The sequence below is a fragment of the Falco peregrinus genome, chromosome 4 (assembly GCF_023634155.1).
Source record: "Falco peregrinus isolate bFalPer1 chromosome 4, bFalPer1.pri, whole genome shotgun sequence".
Taxonomy (NCBI): Eukaryota; Metazoa; Chordata; class Aves; order Falconiformes; family Falconidae; genus Falco; species Falco peregrinus.
In genome coordinates, this window is record NC_073724.1 from 39717916 (window position 1) to 39735891 (window position 17976).

General features: G+C 35.7%; 1 protein-coding gene across 2 annotated transcripts in view; it reads left to right on the forward strand.

Annotated features, from left to right (window-relative positions):
• Positions 1-17976, forward strand: part of USP9X (ubiquitin specific peptidase 9 X-linked) — a 106324-nt gene that overhangs the window by 45895 nt on the left and 42453 nt on the right. For both annotated transcript variants that reach the window (XM_055802311.1, XM_055802312.1), the window contains exons 12-18: positions 323-529; positions 1482-1618; positions 7137-7270; positions 11690-11777; positions 13263-13605; positions 14970-15065; positions 16845-17056. In XM_055802311.1, the coding sequence (XP_055658286.1) occupies positions 323-529; positions 1482-1618; positions 7137-7270; positions 11690-11777; positions 13263-13605; positions 14970-15065; positions 16845-17056 (1217 nt within the window). The remainder of the gene's footprint in view (positions 1-322; positions 530-1481; positions 1619-7136; positions 7271-11689; positions 11778-13262; positions 13606-14969; positions 15066-16844; positions 17057-17976) is intronic.

The following is a 17976-nucleotide window of genomic DNA, read 5'->3' on the forward strand; positions in this document are numbered from 1 at the left end:
GAGTCCACTATTTTGACTGTTGGTGATCTTCCCAATGGTAATGTTAACTTTTGCAAGCACATCTGTGATCTTTATTTAAATAAAGATCCTTTTTTTTCCTTTAAGTCTCAAGTTGAATACACCTTAGTTGTGAACTCTAGAAGAGTTATTCAATTGTCTACCTTCTGTAATGATCAAATGTGCTGTCTATTTTTAATGAAAGAAATTAATGTGAAAGGTCTTTATATAGATGCATTCCTTTATTGTTCCATCATTCATTAATGGCGCAGGTTATGTGTGGAATTAAGAAAAATGGTTTTCATATCAAACAAAATTTTTTTAGGCAAGTTGGACAAATGCAAGCAAGAAACAGCGTGAGAAACTACTTGAGTTGATTCGTCGTCTTGCAGAGGATGACAAGGACGGTGTGATGGCACACAAAGTGCTGAACCTTTTGTGGAATTTGGCTCATAGTGATGATGTACCAGTTGATATCATGGACCAGGCTCTTAGTGCCCATATTAAAATCTTAGATTATAGCTGTTCACAGGTGAGTAATCTGGTATGTTCCATTGTGAAGTCAGTCTCTTGAGAGTTTCCTTCCATCCCCTGTGAAAAATTGAAGGGATTTGGTAATTTTAACAAAGGTGTTCCTTACCATAGATTTTTATTACTTTTGTCAACATCCAGGTACTTTAAAAATGTATGGGACATAGTTAAAATAACACAGTTCATGCTTTAATTAGAGTGAAATACATCAGTTTGCTTGTCTTGTTGCAGTTGGTGACATACTGTAATGATCACATTGGAGGAATTGGAAAAGAACCCTACCAAAGTGAATAGGGAGAAAGGAGAAGCAGCCCCTCTCCTCACTTCGCTTTTTTGTGAACTTGATTATGCTAATTTGTTTGTGTGGGGTTTTGTTGTTTGGGTGTTTTTTTCCCTAGTAAGTCCTCATAAGTCTTGTATAATATTAGAAAGGACCTAGCAAAGGACAGAGAAAACTATTACATGTTCTCCTTCCCCAACCAAATTTCTTTGGAAGTCTGCCAGAATAATAATTCATTATGGTTAGAAATGAATCCGTTTTCTGTCTTGACAGCCACCAGCAGGTTTTGTTTGTTAGTTGTTAAGAAACAGTTTCTCATTGTTTCTTGATATTTTATGGCAGTTTACTCTTGAGTACAAGTGAGCAGAAATAGATGAAAGAAGGGAAAGAGCAAATTATTTACACTGATTCTGTCTAGCTAGAGGTTTTCTTAAGTACCTTCTGAATTGCTTGAGTGCTTGAAGGCAGAGAAATTGTAACATACCGATAGCTTCTGCCAACACATAGTGCTGCTCAGATACTTTTACTATGCTTGTATGCTTCAGAACTCAATTGATCTAGTATTTATGTGGCTTTGTGTGTTCTGTTCTGTCTTGGAAGCAGGTAAAGTTAAGGGAATAATAATAGTTTCAGCAATACACTTGATCTTGATTATAAACACTTGTTCTTTAAGGATCGAGATACACAAAAGATCCAGTGGATAGATCGTTTTATAGAAGAGCTTCGCACAAATGACAAATGGGTAATTCCTGCACTGAAACAAATTAGAGAAATTTGCAGTTTGTTTGGTGAAGCACCACAAAACTTGAGGTAAGAATGGAATAAAAAAAAAAAAAAAGCTGGATGGGTTAGAATGAGGCAAATTTAATTTTTTTTTTTTTACAAAAGACAGGGAAAGCTTAGGTAAAATCATAACCTGTGTTTGAAGATGTTCTTGAGTTTGTTCTAATGTGTATAAATCACCTTTAAAAATTCAGACACCTGGATCAGTAAGAGAGCATTGACTCTTTCCTCAAGTTTTTATTAATTTTTGTAGTAGTACTCTGATCTGTGGAAAGTTTGGGTTTGTTTTTCTATTATCTGTGGACTTAGCTTACAAAGTATAAATATTTTACGTGCATATATATAGATGTATGCACACACATACAGACACATAAACATACCCACCCATCCCTATTCTTTGATGTTAAATTTATACAGGTTGTCTAGTTTATATACTTAAAATCAAAGGTGACTTTTTTGTCTGGGAAAAATACTGATTCTGTCTTCCGAATGGAAGAGATTAAAAATGTCTTGGGTTTGTTTTGTTTTTTAAAGGAAGAAGAGAAGAAAAGCAATTGTCTGTTTGGCGTTGTTAAAATATACGTACTTGGCTTTATTATTTTAAATGTCTTTTCACTACAGAAATATCTGAGGTTCTGTGCCCCTAACAGTTTTTGTATCCACATCAGAATTTTTACAAACTCCAGAACAGTGTTGTTTCCATATTGGTGTCGCATACATTTTATTTCTGTTTTAATTCTTGTAAGCAGGCGAAGTATGCAAATCAATGTTGTTATTACAGTCTGCTTACAAGAAGGATGAAGGCTGGGAATGCTGAAGAAAACAAGCCTTCAGTTTTACACAATGCTGTCTCCTTATTGTGACACCGTTTTAAGGAGCTGTGATAATATTGCATTCCTGGCTTTTGGAGGTTTCTTTTATTCATTCAATTTGCAACATCTTTCTCAATTTTCATGTCATGTTAATCCTTTACAGTTTCATGTAAATAATTGAGGTTTTTCCAACAGTGTCAAAGTTACCTGTTTATTAGCAGTCAAGTCTGGTTTCTGTGTCTTGGAGTCCTTAACCTTTTTATATGCTGTAAGATCTAGGTGACCGTAGCTACCTGGTTTTCATGGTATTTGTTCAGATTGAATGCTTTTTAGTCCAATGCCTTAACAAAGAGGCTTTGCTTAAAGTAATTTTTGAAGCAGAGCTCATTGAAGGCACTGGTTAGGTTTCTGCTCTGAATTAATCTTGGGAGGAACCTAAATTCTTTTGACTGTGGAAATTGAGGTTCCCTGTATGGTATACATACAGTTAGGTGGCTTGAATATCTCTCCTTTTCTTTTTTTCTTTTTTTGTCAGACAGTCTCTTCCATTCCTCAGATTTCAAGGAAGTCTATATTGCAGTATGTAGTAATATCTTGGTTTCATGCAGAATTTGAAAACACAGGTGGCAGGAAAGTAGAATTTGAATTAACGGTTTTAATCAAGAGGCTTACAAAGACCTCTTCTGGTGGAGATGCCTTTGTTTGCAAAATAGTCTTGAGTGTGCTTTTTTAGTCAGGTAGTATTACTGCCAAGGTGACTGGGAAACGTAGTTAGTGAAAAGATTAAGTTTGAAGTAATAGGTGACTTCCCAGTCCTCTGGTTTTCTGATAACTCTTGACATTAATACAGTTTGGAAATCGTAATGCATGTGTCTAATACCTGTTCTATCAGTTTACCGTATCTGATGTAAAACTTGAATGTGTAATATCCTTCTAGAATGTGGATCAAAACTGGATCAAAACCAGATCAAAACAGATGTTTGTGACAGTGGCCTCAAAAACATTTCACAGAGCTTTCTATGTGCAACATTAATCCCATAATCTACATACTGCTATTTTTGAGGTGGTCCAGTTGATTTGCAGTGGCAATCAGAAGTTGGGTGCAGAACAACTAAGGCTGCTGATTCTTGGCAAAACAAGTATAAATTCTCTTACGCAACTGGCACTGTGGAGATCTTTCTGAGGAGAAGGTTTTAATTGTTGCTAGTTTTTCCTGCAGTTGAGCAAAGTTGTGAATTGTTTGTACAGTTTCTTTGGCAAAATTCTACTTTCTGACCACAAAGTGATGTTAAAAGCTTTGGGAAGTTTAGCTTAATCAGAATTGTAACAGAATAAGAGAATAATTCTTATTTAGGTGCACGGAATCTTACAGGTACAAGGATACTTACAATATTAAGGAACAGTCAATTTTTATTACTCAACGTTCAGTGTACAGGTAATTAATAATCTTATTTTTCCTCTGTGTTCGCTGATGGAGGTAGAGCCTCCTGTAGACCAGTTTCAAGCACTTCAGTTTGACTTGTATCAAGCAGTAGCAGATTGGTCTCCTAAATTACTTGCCCAGAACTGAGAAGACCTGTAAGTGTTTAGGGTGTTGTTAGTGCTTTAAGGCAGCAACGATGCTAGCTTCAAGTAACTTTTTAGCCTAAATAGTAGAATTTCATAAAATCATAGAATGGTTTGAGTTTGAAGGGACCTTAATGATCATCTAGTTCCACCCCCCTGCCATGGGCAGGGACACCTTCCACCAGACCAGGTTGCTGACAGCCCCATCCAGCCTGGCCTTGAGCACTGCCAGGGATGGGGCACCCACAGCTTCTCCAAGGCACCTGTTTCAATGCCTCACCACCTTCACAGTAAAGAATTTTTTCCTAATATTTAATCTAAACCTACCCTCTTTTAATTTAAAACCCCTTGTCCTGTCACTACATGCCCTTGTACAAAGTCCCTCCCCAGCTTTCCTGTAGCCCCTTCAGGCACTGGGAGGCTGCTGTGAGGTGTCCCCGGAGCCCTCTCTTCTCCAGGCTGAACAACCCCACCTCTCTCAGCCTGCTGAATTTGCTGAATTTTTGTCACTGCTACTTGGACCTTTAATGTCTGTAGTAACGTATGTAGCATTTGTTTCTCTAGTACAACTCTTAACTTCAAAAGCTGTTATATGTGCAGTATTACATTGGGTAAGTTATATGTGCAGATAAATAATCTTTTAAAATGCATTTAAATTAAGCTGTTTAGGCATTTGCCTTTGTCACTTTGCCCTAGCAAATCAGCATACATTCTAACTATGAAATGTCCTTTGTAGTATTTTGAGAGTACTTCAGCATCCATCTCAAAATGCTAATTTTTCTTTTTATACATTGGCTTTCGATACCCATTTAGTAGAAACACAATGAAAAGATGAATTTTGCTGTTAGCTTCAAATTTTCACACTTCTCAGTTATTACTGAAGGAATATGTCCCAATGGCATCATCATCATATACCCTAACCTCAGACACTTAAGGAATAATTCTGTAGCTGCATGTGGAGTTTGCTTTAATTCCAGAAAGGATGCTGGAAAGTCTTGTCAGATAAGCTTTTTTGTGTGCTCAAAGACAGTCCTCCTTGCCTTTGACTCCATGGTAGCAGATGATGAAAATAACATCTTAAATGTTGCTCACAAATACTGTGTAACAGCTCACAACTCAGGGCTCCTAACTTGAGTTATTACAATGACTGAACTTGTAGAAGTAGTTGCTAACCAATACGAACCCATGTGTCCAAAAATACTGTTTGTGCATGTGGTTGAGAAAGGAGAAAAATAAAAAAATGTCTAATGCAGAAGATTTCAGTCTTCTGCCAATAAATCTTTTTTTGCTATACTTTGTGAGATTGATGCAAATACATATTACAAATATTTAACTATACACTCCAATAGCTTGATTCTGCAAAATACCCTGTCTTGCTTCAGCTTGTTCCTTTTAGTTGTTCTGTCGTATGTATTTCCCAAATAGTCAGATGTTCTTATTTACTGTTATCCATTGTAAATGCATCTGCCAGTCTAGAGGTAACATCTTGGATAGCCACTGAAATAGAAACATCCAGTCTTTTGCTGGTTTTGCTGCTGGTTTATGTTGAACAAGGAGGGTTGGCGGAGATGGAAGGAAGTGTAATTGGAAAATTTCTCAAAACGTAAACAGAGGATGTTCTTTCAGGGTATATGAAGCCCTATGTTTTCTTCCTTCATGCTTCCATTCATCTTGTTTTCTCTCTGACAAATGTCTGGGTCTTTTTTAAACGTAATTTGTGTTTGAAGTGCCTCTTTCAAGCTGTTTTGGAAAGCTCTGCATATTATGAAACTCATTCTCCTGAAGACTTAGGTACTTAGCAGGCTGAAATCTGTTGGTTGCAGCTAATGATATTATTGGAAGGGTGTTGATGACTTCTGTCTTTCAAACCCAGATTGGCAGTCATCTTTGGCCCAGTAAATCAAGTTACCTGTTGTTGTTACATCTACAGTGAAATGTGGTTATCACCTGCAAGATCCTTATCAGCTGTTGCTGGAACTGGGATTTCTTGCTTTTCCTACTGTTCTTAAAAAAATGTGGCAATGTTTGGAGTGTTTAGGTCATGTAGTATGGAGACCATGATTCCTAGGAAGGATTAGAATGTCTACCTGCAATCTGTTCAGCTAAATCTGTGGTCTACTTTCTGAAGTGTTGAAGGAAAGAACAGTTCTGAAATGGCAGTTAAGTTTCTTCAGGGCAGCAGGCTATAGTGGCAATACAACGAGGAACACCTCTGGACGCATGCGCACCTGCACCCACAGGTGCACCCACATGGAGGAGCAGTGCAAGTTTGCATTGTTTATGCAGCAGAGATCAGTGCTCTGATCTACAGAAGTTGATGAGTTTTGAGACTATTTTGGGGACTAATAATCTCTGCAGATTCTATAATTTGATAGTGCTCATGTGGGTTTTGGACCCAAAATCTGTGGTTTGTTTTGCAGTTTACCTTTGTAATCTAAGTTTGTCTAGTATTGTTTAAGAGTAGCATTTTTGGTCAGATCTTGAGAATAGACTTAAATTATAATTAATTATGTATTTGAGGTATTTCTTCTGTGAAATTTTCTGGTTTTTCTTAGACCATCTGCTTGGCGTAACTATAATTTTTCATGTTTGTACCATTTTTTCGGATAGATAGTGTTAGAAAAAACAGACAATGCAGACTTACGCAGGTTTAAGTATTAAAAAAATTGTCATGATTACTGGCTGGTGTTCTTTCACTTGTTTTAATACCATGGGCTTCTGTTTTGAAAATTGACCTAGTTTTATGTAGTATTTTCATATTAAATTTAGAAAAGAATATCAGATGAATGTGGAATAAACTGTTATGTGTATTATAGTTATACTACAGTTGAGGGTCTCTGCCTTCACTATGTGATTTGTGGGCAGATATTTCTGTTGTTGTCTTGCTGCAGACACTCTCTCTGCAGCATACTGGGCTGCTCAGATTGCTTTGATATTTTTCATACGTACTGTAACCAAATAATACTAATAAATTAACTGGTAAGAACTGTCAATGTGTCAGAAGAAAAAAGAAAAAATACTGTCAGAGACTTAATATGCTTTCTGTTAGAGATCTTTTAAGAGAATTTGGAATTTGCATCAAAGTAGAGTGAGTTTCTTAAATTGATTTCTGAACTGTTCAGTGCAAGATTTCTGTTTTTCTTCTAATACTTGTATTTTAATTCCAGTCAAACTCAACGAAGTCCCCATGTGTTTTACCGACATGACTTAATCAATCAACTTCAGCACAATCATGCCCTAGTTACATTGGTTGCAGAAAATCTCTCTGCCTATATGGAAAGTATGAGGCAGTATGCTAAAGGTAAGTTTTGAAATAAAAATTGCCTCCTAAATAGAGTGTATAAAAACTCCAGTTGAAAAGAGAGTTTAAAGCAAATTCTCATTATGAAATGACTGCTGAATCTATTTGTTTAATTGTTGAGCATCTGTGGAGTTGATAGTCTTTGTGACGTCTGTCTGGGCAAGAAAAGCTGTAAACATTTTGTTTCATAATTGAAAATGACTTGTTTTACAGCAGAATATGGGGAGGTGGTGGCTTTTGTTTCTGTGGATTGATAAAAATCATCTTGCCCTACTTAGGCTAGGGTGGTTATTTTTGTGGAAAGTCCTAATAATAATCTTGGATTTTTGACCCACTTCTAGTTTTGAGTTTTGTTAGATTCCTTTGAGAAGTTTTAAAATCTTACCTATTTGAAGCCAGTGTTTGGAATTTCTCTGTGAGAAAGACTTTAAACCACAGGGATAGTTTCTTTTTACCATGCAACTCCCATTGCTGTTCAGTTGCTTGCTTTCTGCATTTACCAGCAACATTTTGGCAGCCCATCATGTTAGTATTTATGTATTTCAAGCTAAACTCAACTTTTGTTGATGAGTTTACACTTATTCTGGATTAGCTTTCTATCTACTGAGGTAGAAGTAGGGCAGTGAAGGAGAATGATCACCAGGAAACTCCTTGTTACACTGGACCACAGCACTTTATGTATTGAATTAAGCCAACAGAAGTGAGAGGAGGAGATTTACACCCCCACCACTCCATCTGCTTCACTGACTGGCACTAGGGGTGGTTCTACCCAGCATCATAACATCCTACTAACCTTTCAGTTACCTCTCAAAAATGTTATCTTTTGTAAGAGTTCAGTGTAGATTGTTCAGAGAGGGCAGAATTTGCACATTGTAAAGTGTGTGTGTGTGTGTCTTCTAATACTTGGGTGAGTTGCCTAGAGAGTTTTAATTTTGGAGTATTTTATAAGATACCCAAAACATGTCCTTGAAGACTTGCTTGAATAGTGATACCATGTGAAGATGATAGCTTCAGCCAGGTACGGCTCAATGAGAATGACATTTAAGCTATGTCTGCATACTGCAGGTGTACTTTTCTATTCAGGAATATGTGAGAGGGGGTTACCCTGATTTAAGTTCCCTAATGTTAGCATTGCACTAATTAATGTTAAAACAATACTAAATGTTTTGTTCTGTTCTCAAGCCATACTGTCTTCAGCTTAGTCTTCTTCAGGAAGGTAGAATAGAAAACTATTTTTTCATGTAACTTGGTAAGTTGTTGGAATGGTCTTTAACTTTGCTGAAGTGATGCAAAAATACAATTGAATTTATAACAAACTTTGCATCTTAACTATATGGATAGCTTAGAATCTATGGTTCTGTGATTCTCTGTTTCAGTTGGACTTTGGCCAGCTATGAAATCGGGGGTTTGGCCTCAGGGTTAGGAAGGAGATATAATCAACAGCTATATTCTAATGCAGTGTTGTCTTTGTCCAAAAGTAGCCTACAAATACTACTAATATAAATGATCATTCATTAATTTCAATTATTTTTGAACTTTGAAGCCAAAAGGTCAGTTTTTGACAATATTGTTTATGTATTAAATTGTTGATGACTTTGGCAGAAAAATTAGGCTGATGTCTTGCATGATTAATTCTTTTCTTGTGTCAGAAAATAGATCCTGTTGCCCTGCCCCTCTCCAATTATGACAACTCAGTAAAGCTGTAATATAAACATCTTCAGTGCAGTAGGAATTACAAGTGTGCAAAGAGTTTAAATTGAAACTAATTACGAAGCAATTAAATTGTGCTGTCTTGAGAGGAAGCTGCTGTAGAACTTCTTTTCAACAGAGCACAAAACCACATGAACAATAGTGTGGATTTTTTTTTTTGGATGCTCTATTAAATGATTAAGGGCAACCAGAAAATATCTCCTAATATTCCAGATACTGTAATACACAGTTCCTGTGCAGCTTCTCTTTCAGTTTCAGTTTTGTATACTCAGTAGATCAAAACATAGAAAAAGCATTGTGAAGTTTGCCTTGCATACCTTCCTGGAGGAGGAGAGGAGATGTCAGGGGCAAGGAAGGGAATAAGTGAAAGAAGGAAGATTATGATGATAGGAACAGAAAGAAAAAACTGGACAGCTGTAGAATTAAGCCTAGCTGGAGAAGGTAAATGAGACAGAGGGAGAAAATTCAAGGCAAACATCCAGACAGCTCAGGTCAAGCAAATGCCGTGGCAAAAAAAAAAAAAGTTACCCACAGATCTTATTGGCAGTTCATGCCGCAATTACTGTGTAATTTGTGATTATTTTTTTGAAATAAAATGTTGAATCTGCCATATCTTTATTTTCCTTGAAGGCCTCCATAGTTGTGTTCTGTGATGGAGAACAGTGTCCGTATTCTCCTGTTATTTACTAATGCATATTCTTTTCTGTCATACTCCCTTCTGTATGTTTGCCTTTTTAAGGTTAAAAAAGCGCCTAATTTGTTTCAGATTTTTTTCTGTAATCTATGACTTTTTTTTTTCTACTGAACTCACCCTTTCCTCCTAACTCTTGGTAGCCAGTTCTCCTTTATCCACTGAAGTAATAAAAAAGAAGTACATAGTGTCGATGAAATTAATTATTTGTAGAAATTGTGCCAAATGATCTGCTATCTTCTATGTGTGTTTATTACTAAGTTTTCAGCCAGCCATTTTTTGATCTATAATTTCTCTGTTCATTCTTCTCTTGTATGTAGAATTTTTAAGGAGATCACACTTGGACTTACTGTGGGATGCACAGTATAGAAAATAAATCGGGTAAATGTAGAAGGAAGCTGAGGTGGAGAATATTTAGGGAGACTGAATTTTTTTGTATATACATATTTTCTTTAATACTTTAATTGTTCTATCATTGCAACTGTTGACATTTGTGTCGGTGAATTAATCTCTATTCCCAGATAGTCCCCATAGTGAAAATAAAGAACACCCCCACCCCCAAAACCAAACAAAAAAAACAACCCAACCCATTCACTCAACAGCTAAAATAATCAGTTTTATCATTTCTTCTGCTAAACCCACAGCATATTTTTCACGTTTTCTACTTATATTACTTAGATAATATTTTTTCTGCTACTTTTTTTCTTCAGAATTTTTTTCACATTCCTTGTTTTGGTAATTGCTCATTTATGCTAATTTCATTAAGCTTAAATTTTTGAAATATATCTGATGAATATAATGTAATATAATGAGGTCTCCTGTTCTGTAGACCTCATTAACTACTAGTCTTCTGTTTTCTGTTTTTTATAAGCTAATGTACCATTTGCACTTGTATGCAGAGAGCAGTATTTATGACAATTATTTTTTCTCTTAATTTTGAAACACTGATGGTGCACTTCAGCTGTTAGACAGTTGTTTTGGTGTGGGGTTTTTCCCCTCTGATATAATAGGAGATACAGATTTTCAGTTCTGAAGGTAAATTTCACTAAGAGTCTGGATTTTGTCATGATAGTCTCCGACAACTGGGTCATCTTAGTTAAATGCAATCTGTTTACCTTTTCAAATAAGAAATACAGCATTAATTAGTTTATGCTGGAGCTGTCATAATGAACATGTGTCATGATGAAATATTACTAGTACAGTTCAAGGTAGTGTTAGTACAGATCTAGATTGTATCTCTTCAATACAAAAAGCAAAGCAAACACCAAACCAACCCACACCAAGTTCCTGTGACGCAAACAGCTGCTTGTTAAGCAAAATATGCTGAAACTTGATAAAATGCAGGTAAAAGTAAAAAGAAAGACTTCTTGACTGACTTTCACATTACCTTACTACTATTTCCAGCTTGTCAGTATTACGGGCATTTGTTTTTTGTACTTGGAAACTTGCAGTAAATAAAGTTGTCTTATGCTTTCCTCATCTAAGTGATGTCACGTATGCATCTACTTAGAAAAGTGTTACAGAACTAGAGTCGTGATTTCCTCTGGAGAGGAAAAAAGGGAAACTGAAATTCTGGAAAAGATACTCTGTAACAAAACTAAAGCATCCTCAGAAAAAACACTGGATAATCTGATTCATATGCTTGACATACTTTTATCCCAACTAACTTAAAACTGACAACTTTAAGGAAAAACTGATTCAAATAAGTAGGATGTTGGTTCTTAATTGTTCTGTAATGCTTTCATTGTACTGAATGATGAGCACATATATCTGCACGTGATTGTTGATTTGATGATACACCTCCAGTAGTCTTTGCCTATACCTGTTTTAATGTAGGATGAAATATTACCTGGTAGCAGGCTGCTGATAATTACTTTCATATACCTTACTGAAAATTTATTGGTCTTTGAATAGTTTTAATGATATTCAGGCTACCAAGTCTTCAAACATGTCCTGTCCTTTGGATTCAGAATGTCTTTTCTGACTCTGTTGGCTAACAAAACTTTTTATAATTACAGAGCATGGTGAATATGATCCTCAAACTGTAAGACCAGGAAGCAGATACAGCCATGTGCAGGAAGTACAGGAGAGACTTAACTTCTTACGGTTAGTTTTAACTTGGTCATTTGTTTGAATTCTGTGAGAATACTTTAAATACTCCAAACAAACAAACAAGTCCCCGGTCTCTTTGTTACCTACATAGCTTTAAGTTGCTGTGTGAACTTTTCAAAGCTCAGATGCAAAATACACTGAGTGTTTTCATCTGTTTTATCATCTGCAACCCCACCCCCACCCCCCAGGGTCTTCTATGCTAGTGTTTGAAAATTCAAATAAATTTTTCAGGATCTTTGCAATCCAAGGCTCTGATTCTACACTGATTTGTATGGGCTTTTTCTGTCTGCGTGCCAAACGCTATTAACTTGAATGCAATACGCATGTGGATAGTTATATACATATTGGGGTAACGTAGCTGAAAACTTAAAATATTCCACGTAGGGACATGTTCATGTGTTCTTATTTGTTGTATCACACCAGATTTAAATCCATGATCATACACTGATACTTCTGTCAGGCACTGATTAGGTTGTCAGCAGCTGAGCCTTAAAAATGAGGTTAGAGTAAAAAAAAGTTTTTGTATTACTTTTTGATCAGCAGCTATTTGAGTAAAATAAAAAAACAAAGGATCTCTGCTCATCACAGAGCTGCAGTATGTTGATGCTTTTTAGACTATGTCTCTCAACTTTTTCTTAAGTGTTTTTAACCTTTTTTAGACAAGTAAAAATACATGAAGTGTCAAGTTCTGAATTATTTTTTTACTCATTTTCTAAGGGAGATTTTTTTACTTTTTAAAATTTTACCACAATTTTTAATGAATTAAATTGGAAGTGTTAAACAACTATTTAATGAAATTATACGGTAGCATATGGACAGCAGACTTAATTTATCACTCCTGCATGTTCAAAATTGTAACTTCCCTAAATTTAAGTTCACTTGTATTCTGAAGGACTTTGATTACCATTTGTTCTTCCTGGAACATTCTTAGTGTTAGCTCTCAGAATTGAGATTCTTGCTAAGTCTTTAATAATAATTTAACACAAATGAAAAACTTATTTCAATAAAAGGAAAAAATCCCAGTTCACGGACTTCTGCTTCTGACTGTTACATAGAATTGATAGGTATTTTGTGATTTTGCTAATGTGAGTGCTAAAACATAGTGACTTATTGCAGAAGTAATTTAATGTCTTATGTTGTGACCTGACTTTTAAACCAAATAGTTTACGTTAGATGTGCATTTGCTTGCTTGTGTAATATGTAAAGAATGCTTGGTGGTGTTGTGTAAAAGATTCTTTTGGCAAGTTTTATTCCTTATTTTATTTGGACTGTGAGGTTTTTATCCAGTCAAACTTACTAAGAAATCATGGGGCTAATTGAGTGGACTGATGATGTAAATAAAGTTTTCAAAGTCATCCTTATAATGTATACTTGTATAATATGCATTTTCACTTTTTTGCCTGTACTTTTTACTGAACTGTAACTCTAGGTGTCTATTACCTGTAAAGTGCTGTTAATTGTCTCTTTGTTTTGCTCAAGATTTTTATTGAAGGATGGTCAGCTGTGGCTCTGTGCCCCTCAGGCGAAGCAAATATGGAAGTGTTTAGCTGAAAATGCGGTTTATCTTTGTGATCGTGAAGCCTGTTTTAAATGGTATTCCAAACTAATGGGGGATGAACCAGACTTAGACCCTGACATTAATAAGGACTTCTTTGAAAATAACGTGCTTCAGCTGGATCCTTCCCTATTAACAGAAAATGGAATGAAATGTTTTGAACGTTTCTTCAAAGCTGTGAACTGTCGAGAAGGAAAGCTAGTAGCAAAGAGAAGAGCCTATATGATGGATGATCTGGAATTAATAGGATTAGACTACCTTTGGAGGGTGAGTTTATTGGAGGAAACATCTGAAAGATTAACTGCTAAGTCTTTCTCAGTCTCATATTTTTAGGAATGTGTAATTCATTGGTTACAGACTGAAATTACAAAATACTGCTTTTTCAATTGGAATGTATGGATGTTGGACTCCACTGTCTTCCCCACAAGTATGCAAGTTGGTAACTTTGCAGACTAATGTTTAATGGAAGGTTATTTGAATTATCAAGTATATTTGTGTATGCACATGAGATTAAAAATTTGCCTGTACTGTTGAAGAAAAAATTCAGCTGGAATAATCCTTATCTGTAGGTTTCACACACACATTAGAATTAAACTTTGTTTTGTGCACTTTATAAGTTTGTTCTTACCTTTCATTCTAGCAGGGTGATTCTAGTGGAGTGATTTGAGATTAGACCAAGCGATCGCTTGTCTAATTCTTCATCTTAATTTCACAAATGTTTGTCTATATGGTTATAGTTTTTTCAATAGGTAGACTGTAGCTTTCTGAAGCTTGCCAAACCTGTTTGTGACAAACATCAGTATCTTAGTTGAATCTTAATTTTTTTCAGAGTATTTCTAGTTTTAAAGAGCTGCATTAGAACCCACAGTAGTGCACTGTGGCATGATTGTCATGTATAAAGTGGCAATCTTCAGTAATTTTGGCTGTGGCTTGTTGAAGGGTTAGGTTGTTTCAATTATGGTGATAATAGTTAAAACCAAAGTAGGTCACAGGTTTTATACAAATAAGTTTTCATAGTGTTTCTCTACAAAGTGCCCATGTAATGCTAGCATGTTTTAGTTGTGGGAATCAACTTACTTGGATCTGCCCTGCTGTTTGGCAGCATGACAGAACTCGTGAAGCTTCAGCTCAGTGTCCTGCAGGGATTGTCTGTAAGGGCTGTTTTCAGACCTGGTGGCTAGTAATTAAAATTTAAGTTGTTATATTAGAAACAGAACTCATTTGCCTGTTACCCTTCCACCCACTCACAGCCATTTAAATACTTTAAAATTCTGGGTTTAAGTCTTTGGTGTTCAAGCATCTGAAAAAATAGCCTTATTCTCTGAAACTAGTGTAAATGGAAATGTAATGTGAAGATGAATATATAAACACTACTTTTATTCTGTTTATAAAACATGGGCTTTTTTTGCTAATTCTGAAGTTTAAACTAGTTAATTCTTAATTTTGAGTCATAATGAACTTTAGTGTAAGTTGTGTTGGTTGTGTTTTGTAACTAAGCATTTCAGTCACTTTCACCGCATAAAATAATTAGACATACTATTACATAAAGATACTTATGTAGTTGTTTGGGGTTTTTAATTTTATACCAGAAAGTTTTAAGATGTTCTAATGCTTTTTTTTTTAAATGACAGGTTGTGATTCAGGGAAATGATGACATCGCAAACAGAGCAATAGATCTTCTTAAAGAAATCTATACCAATCTTGGCCCAAGATTACAAGTTAATCAGGTAAAAAAAAAAAAAGGCAACAAGATAACTGGAATACAGTATGATAGAAGAACAGTGACAAAATTCAATTTGGTTATATGTTTATATTAGAAAGCTTTGAAAACATGTTTTCATGTTTTGTGCTTTGGGAGAGTATACTCCTGAGTCCAGCCATCAGGTTCTGATCACATGCAGAATCAAGAATGTTTTCTGGTGTTTGCAGACTGAACTCTGATATATTTTTCCTATTAAATTGATCTGTTGTTTGCTCTTTCTACTTAAAAACCAGGTCATATGTACTTAGGTAGCTTTTTGCAGAACTTCCAATTGTGATAATTAGTTGTATTAGCATGTTCACTGGGTGGGTCTGTTGAGTGTTGTCACAAGCTAAGCTAAACTCTGGTGCTTATAACTAATTTAATTAGGACAATCAAGCCTGGAATTTGCTTTGCTTAAGTGAATGAAAATTTTGCTGTTGACTTAAAAGGAGCAAGATAAAATTTTAATTGAGAAACACTGTGTCTTGCTCATTATAAGAAACTGTGATGCTGAAAGTCATCTTTTTTTATGTCATGTCCCTTACAAAGGGTCACAGAGTTTCCATGTAACGGTCAAACTGAGCTCTGGCAAATCAGATATTACCTCCCTACGTTAATATTTGTTGGGAGCAGCATTTTGGTGGACATAGAGAAGAGGGAGTTTCTGAAAGGTCAGAGGAAGTGAACTGTTGGGATTTCACAAATTGGGGGTGGGTTGGGGTGGGAACAAACATTGTCCTCCAGACAATCTCCAATTGGTAGCTTGCCAGTCGTATTTCTTAAAATTCCCGTTTTCTTACTTGTCCTCAAAAACATTTTTCATAGTCTTTAGGACTGCGAGATGCAGCGCAGCAGCTCTGGTGGTGCATTTACCACCATTGAAGCTATATCTTACTGTACTGTTAGATGGGCTGTATGCTTCTTTCTTGCTATAGGTCTGGTCTTACTAAGCATGCATAGATCTGTCCATCTGCATATGGTTAGATCTGACACTTCCAGGAAGCGCTGGATTTACTTAACAGTCACACACAAAGTACTTTGTTTTATTGTGCTGGTAACTCCTCTGATCTTGAGCTACCTCTAAGAAAAGTGGCTGCTGAATTGCAGTTTACTGCCATAGCTATGACTGTTAATGTTTCTATTGCAGACTGCTCCCTGGAGACACTGCAGACTTTTTGCAGTGACACTATAGGTTATGTCTCAGTCTAGGTCAGGAGCAAGGAGATGTTAGATTTTGGGCAGAAGAAAGAAATTTGTTGCAGCTGCCACTATATACTGAATCTAGCTCAAGATCTATCTCTGAGTTTATGCAGGAAAAGGGTGTATCTGGAGTCGGGTTATTGGGGGGGGGGGGGGGGGGGAAGAATAGTTGTTCTGGTGGTCTGTAAATGTTCTGGTTTCACTCTTAAGTGTAAGTTAAGCTAACCTGTACTAGATTGTTAAAGAATCTCTAGCTGACGTAGCCTGAGGAGAGAAGACCAAGTCCAATTTAGTATTCTCGGTGCAGACTTTCACTTTTCCTATTTAAGTGCAAGTTTGCACTGTACAGTTAGAGCTACTGATGACGTGCAAGATTTTTGAAGCGCATACTAAATTAGAGCTATTTATTGATGGCAGTTTATTGTAAAGTGGAATAAAACAGCTTCATAGAGTAGCTTAGCTGGTTTAGTTTTGTTTTTTTACTTCTACCATTGGATTATCCTGCTGAAAAGATGTGTTTTAATATTTCTTCTAATTGCACTGGGTTTTTTAATGTAATTAGGTAGTGATTCATGAAGACTTCATTCAGTCCTGTTTTGATCGTCTAAAAGCCTCGTATGATACATTATGTGTGTTGGATGGAGATAAAGACAGCATCAATTGTGCAAGACAAGAAGCAATACGAATGGTGAGAGTGTTGACTGTTTTAAGAGAGTATATAAATGAATGTGACAGTGATTACCATGAAGAGAGAACTATTCTACCTATGTCAAGGTATGTGTGAAGATGCAATACTGTGATTTTTATTTCTGTTAGCTAAAATACTATCTTTATGATTTTTACATTCTAAAGGTTTTCTATTCAGGGAATGTATTTATAGTTACAAAATTCCATTTTCTGTGCTAATATGTGAAAATCTGATCTGTAGTAAAAAAAAAAGAATCATTTGAAACATCAGGCAGATACAGGCATATATGGAAAGAACAACAGACCTGTGAATAAATTAGTTTCTGGTGTTTTGTTCTATAACTAGCACAATTTACCTTGTGGCGAGATTGTTCTGGACATGTTTGGGGTTTTTAAGATAATTATTTACAAGCAATACCATTCTTTAAGTTAGCATGGGCAAAGTTTTTTTGTTTTTATAGTCTTGTCATACAGAAAACATGTTCATGTATAACTTCGTCTTTCAGAGTTGTTTACAGAGATGCTAATCTTACTTTGCAAGTTTAAATTTAGGTTTATCTCTAAGTGAAATATTCTGTGTAAATTCCTTATAAAAAGAGGAAGAAAAGAACAGCATTTTGCAGTATATTTATTTTCTTGTATACCTTTGCTCTTGTCCTTGAGTAAAAACTTAGCTTAAACTAAGTTTAAGCTGCTGCTTCCTTTTTCTGTGTACCAAAGAGAGTTAAAGAAGGGCTTAAATCCAGTGTTGGGTAGATGTTTTCACAAACAAAATACTTTATTTCCTGAGAGAGGAAAGCAGAACAGAAAACTGTTTAAATGTTCCAGTGTTAGTAGCTGGTTTCTGTGGGAAGGAAGTCTCAAAAATGCCCAAGAAATAGACTAAAATAGCTGCATCATAAATCCATAGCAAACATAATTTTAGATATGGTGGGGGTTTGTTGTCCCCTTATATTAAATGTCCTTTTTGTGAAGAAAATCGAAGAGACTGCTATTTCTTTATGATA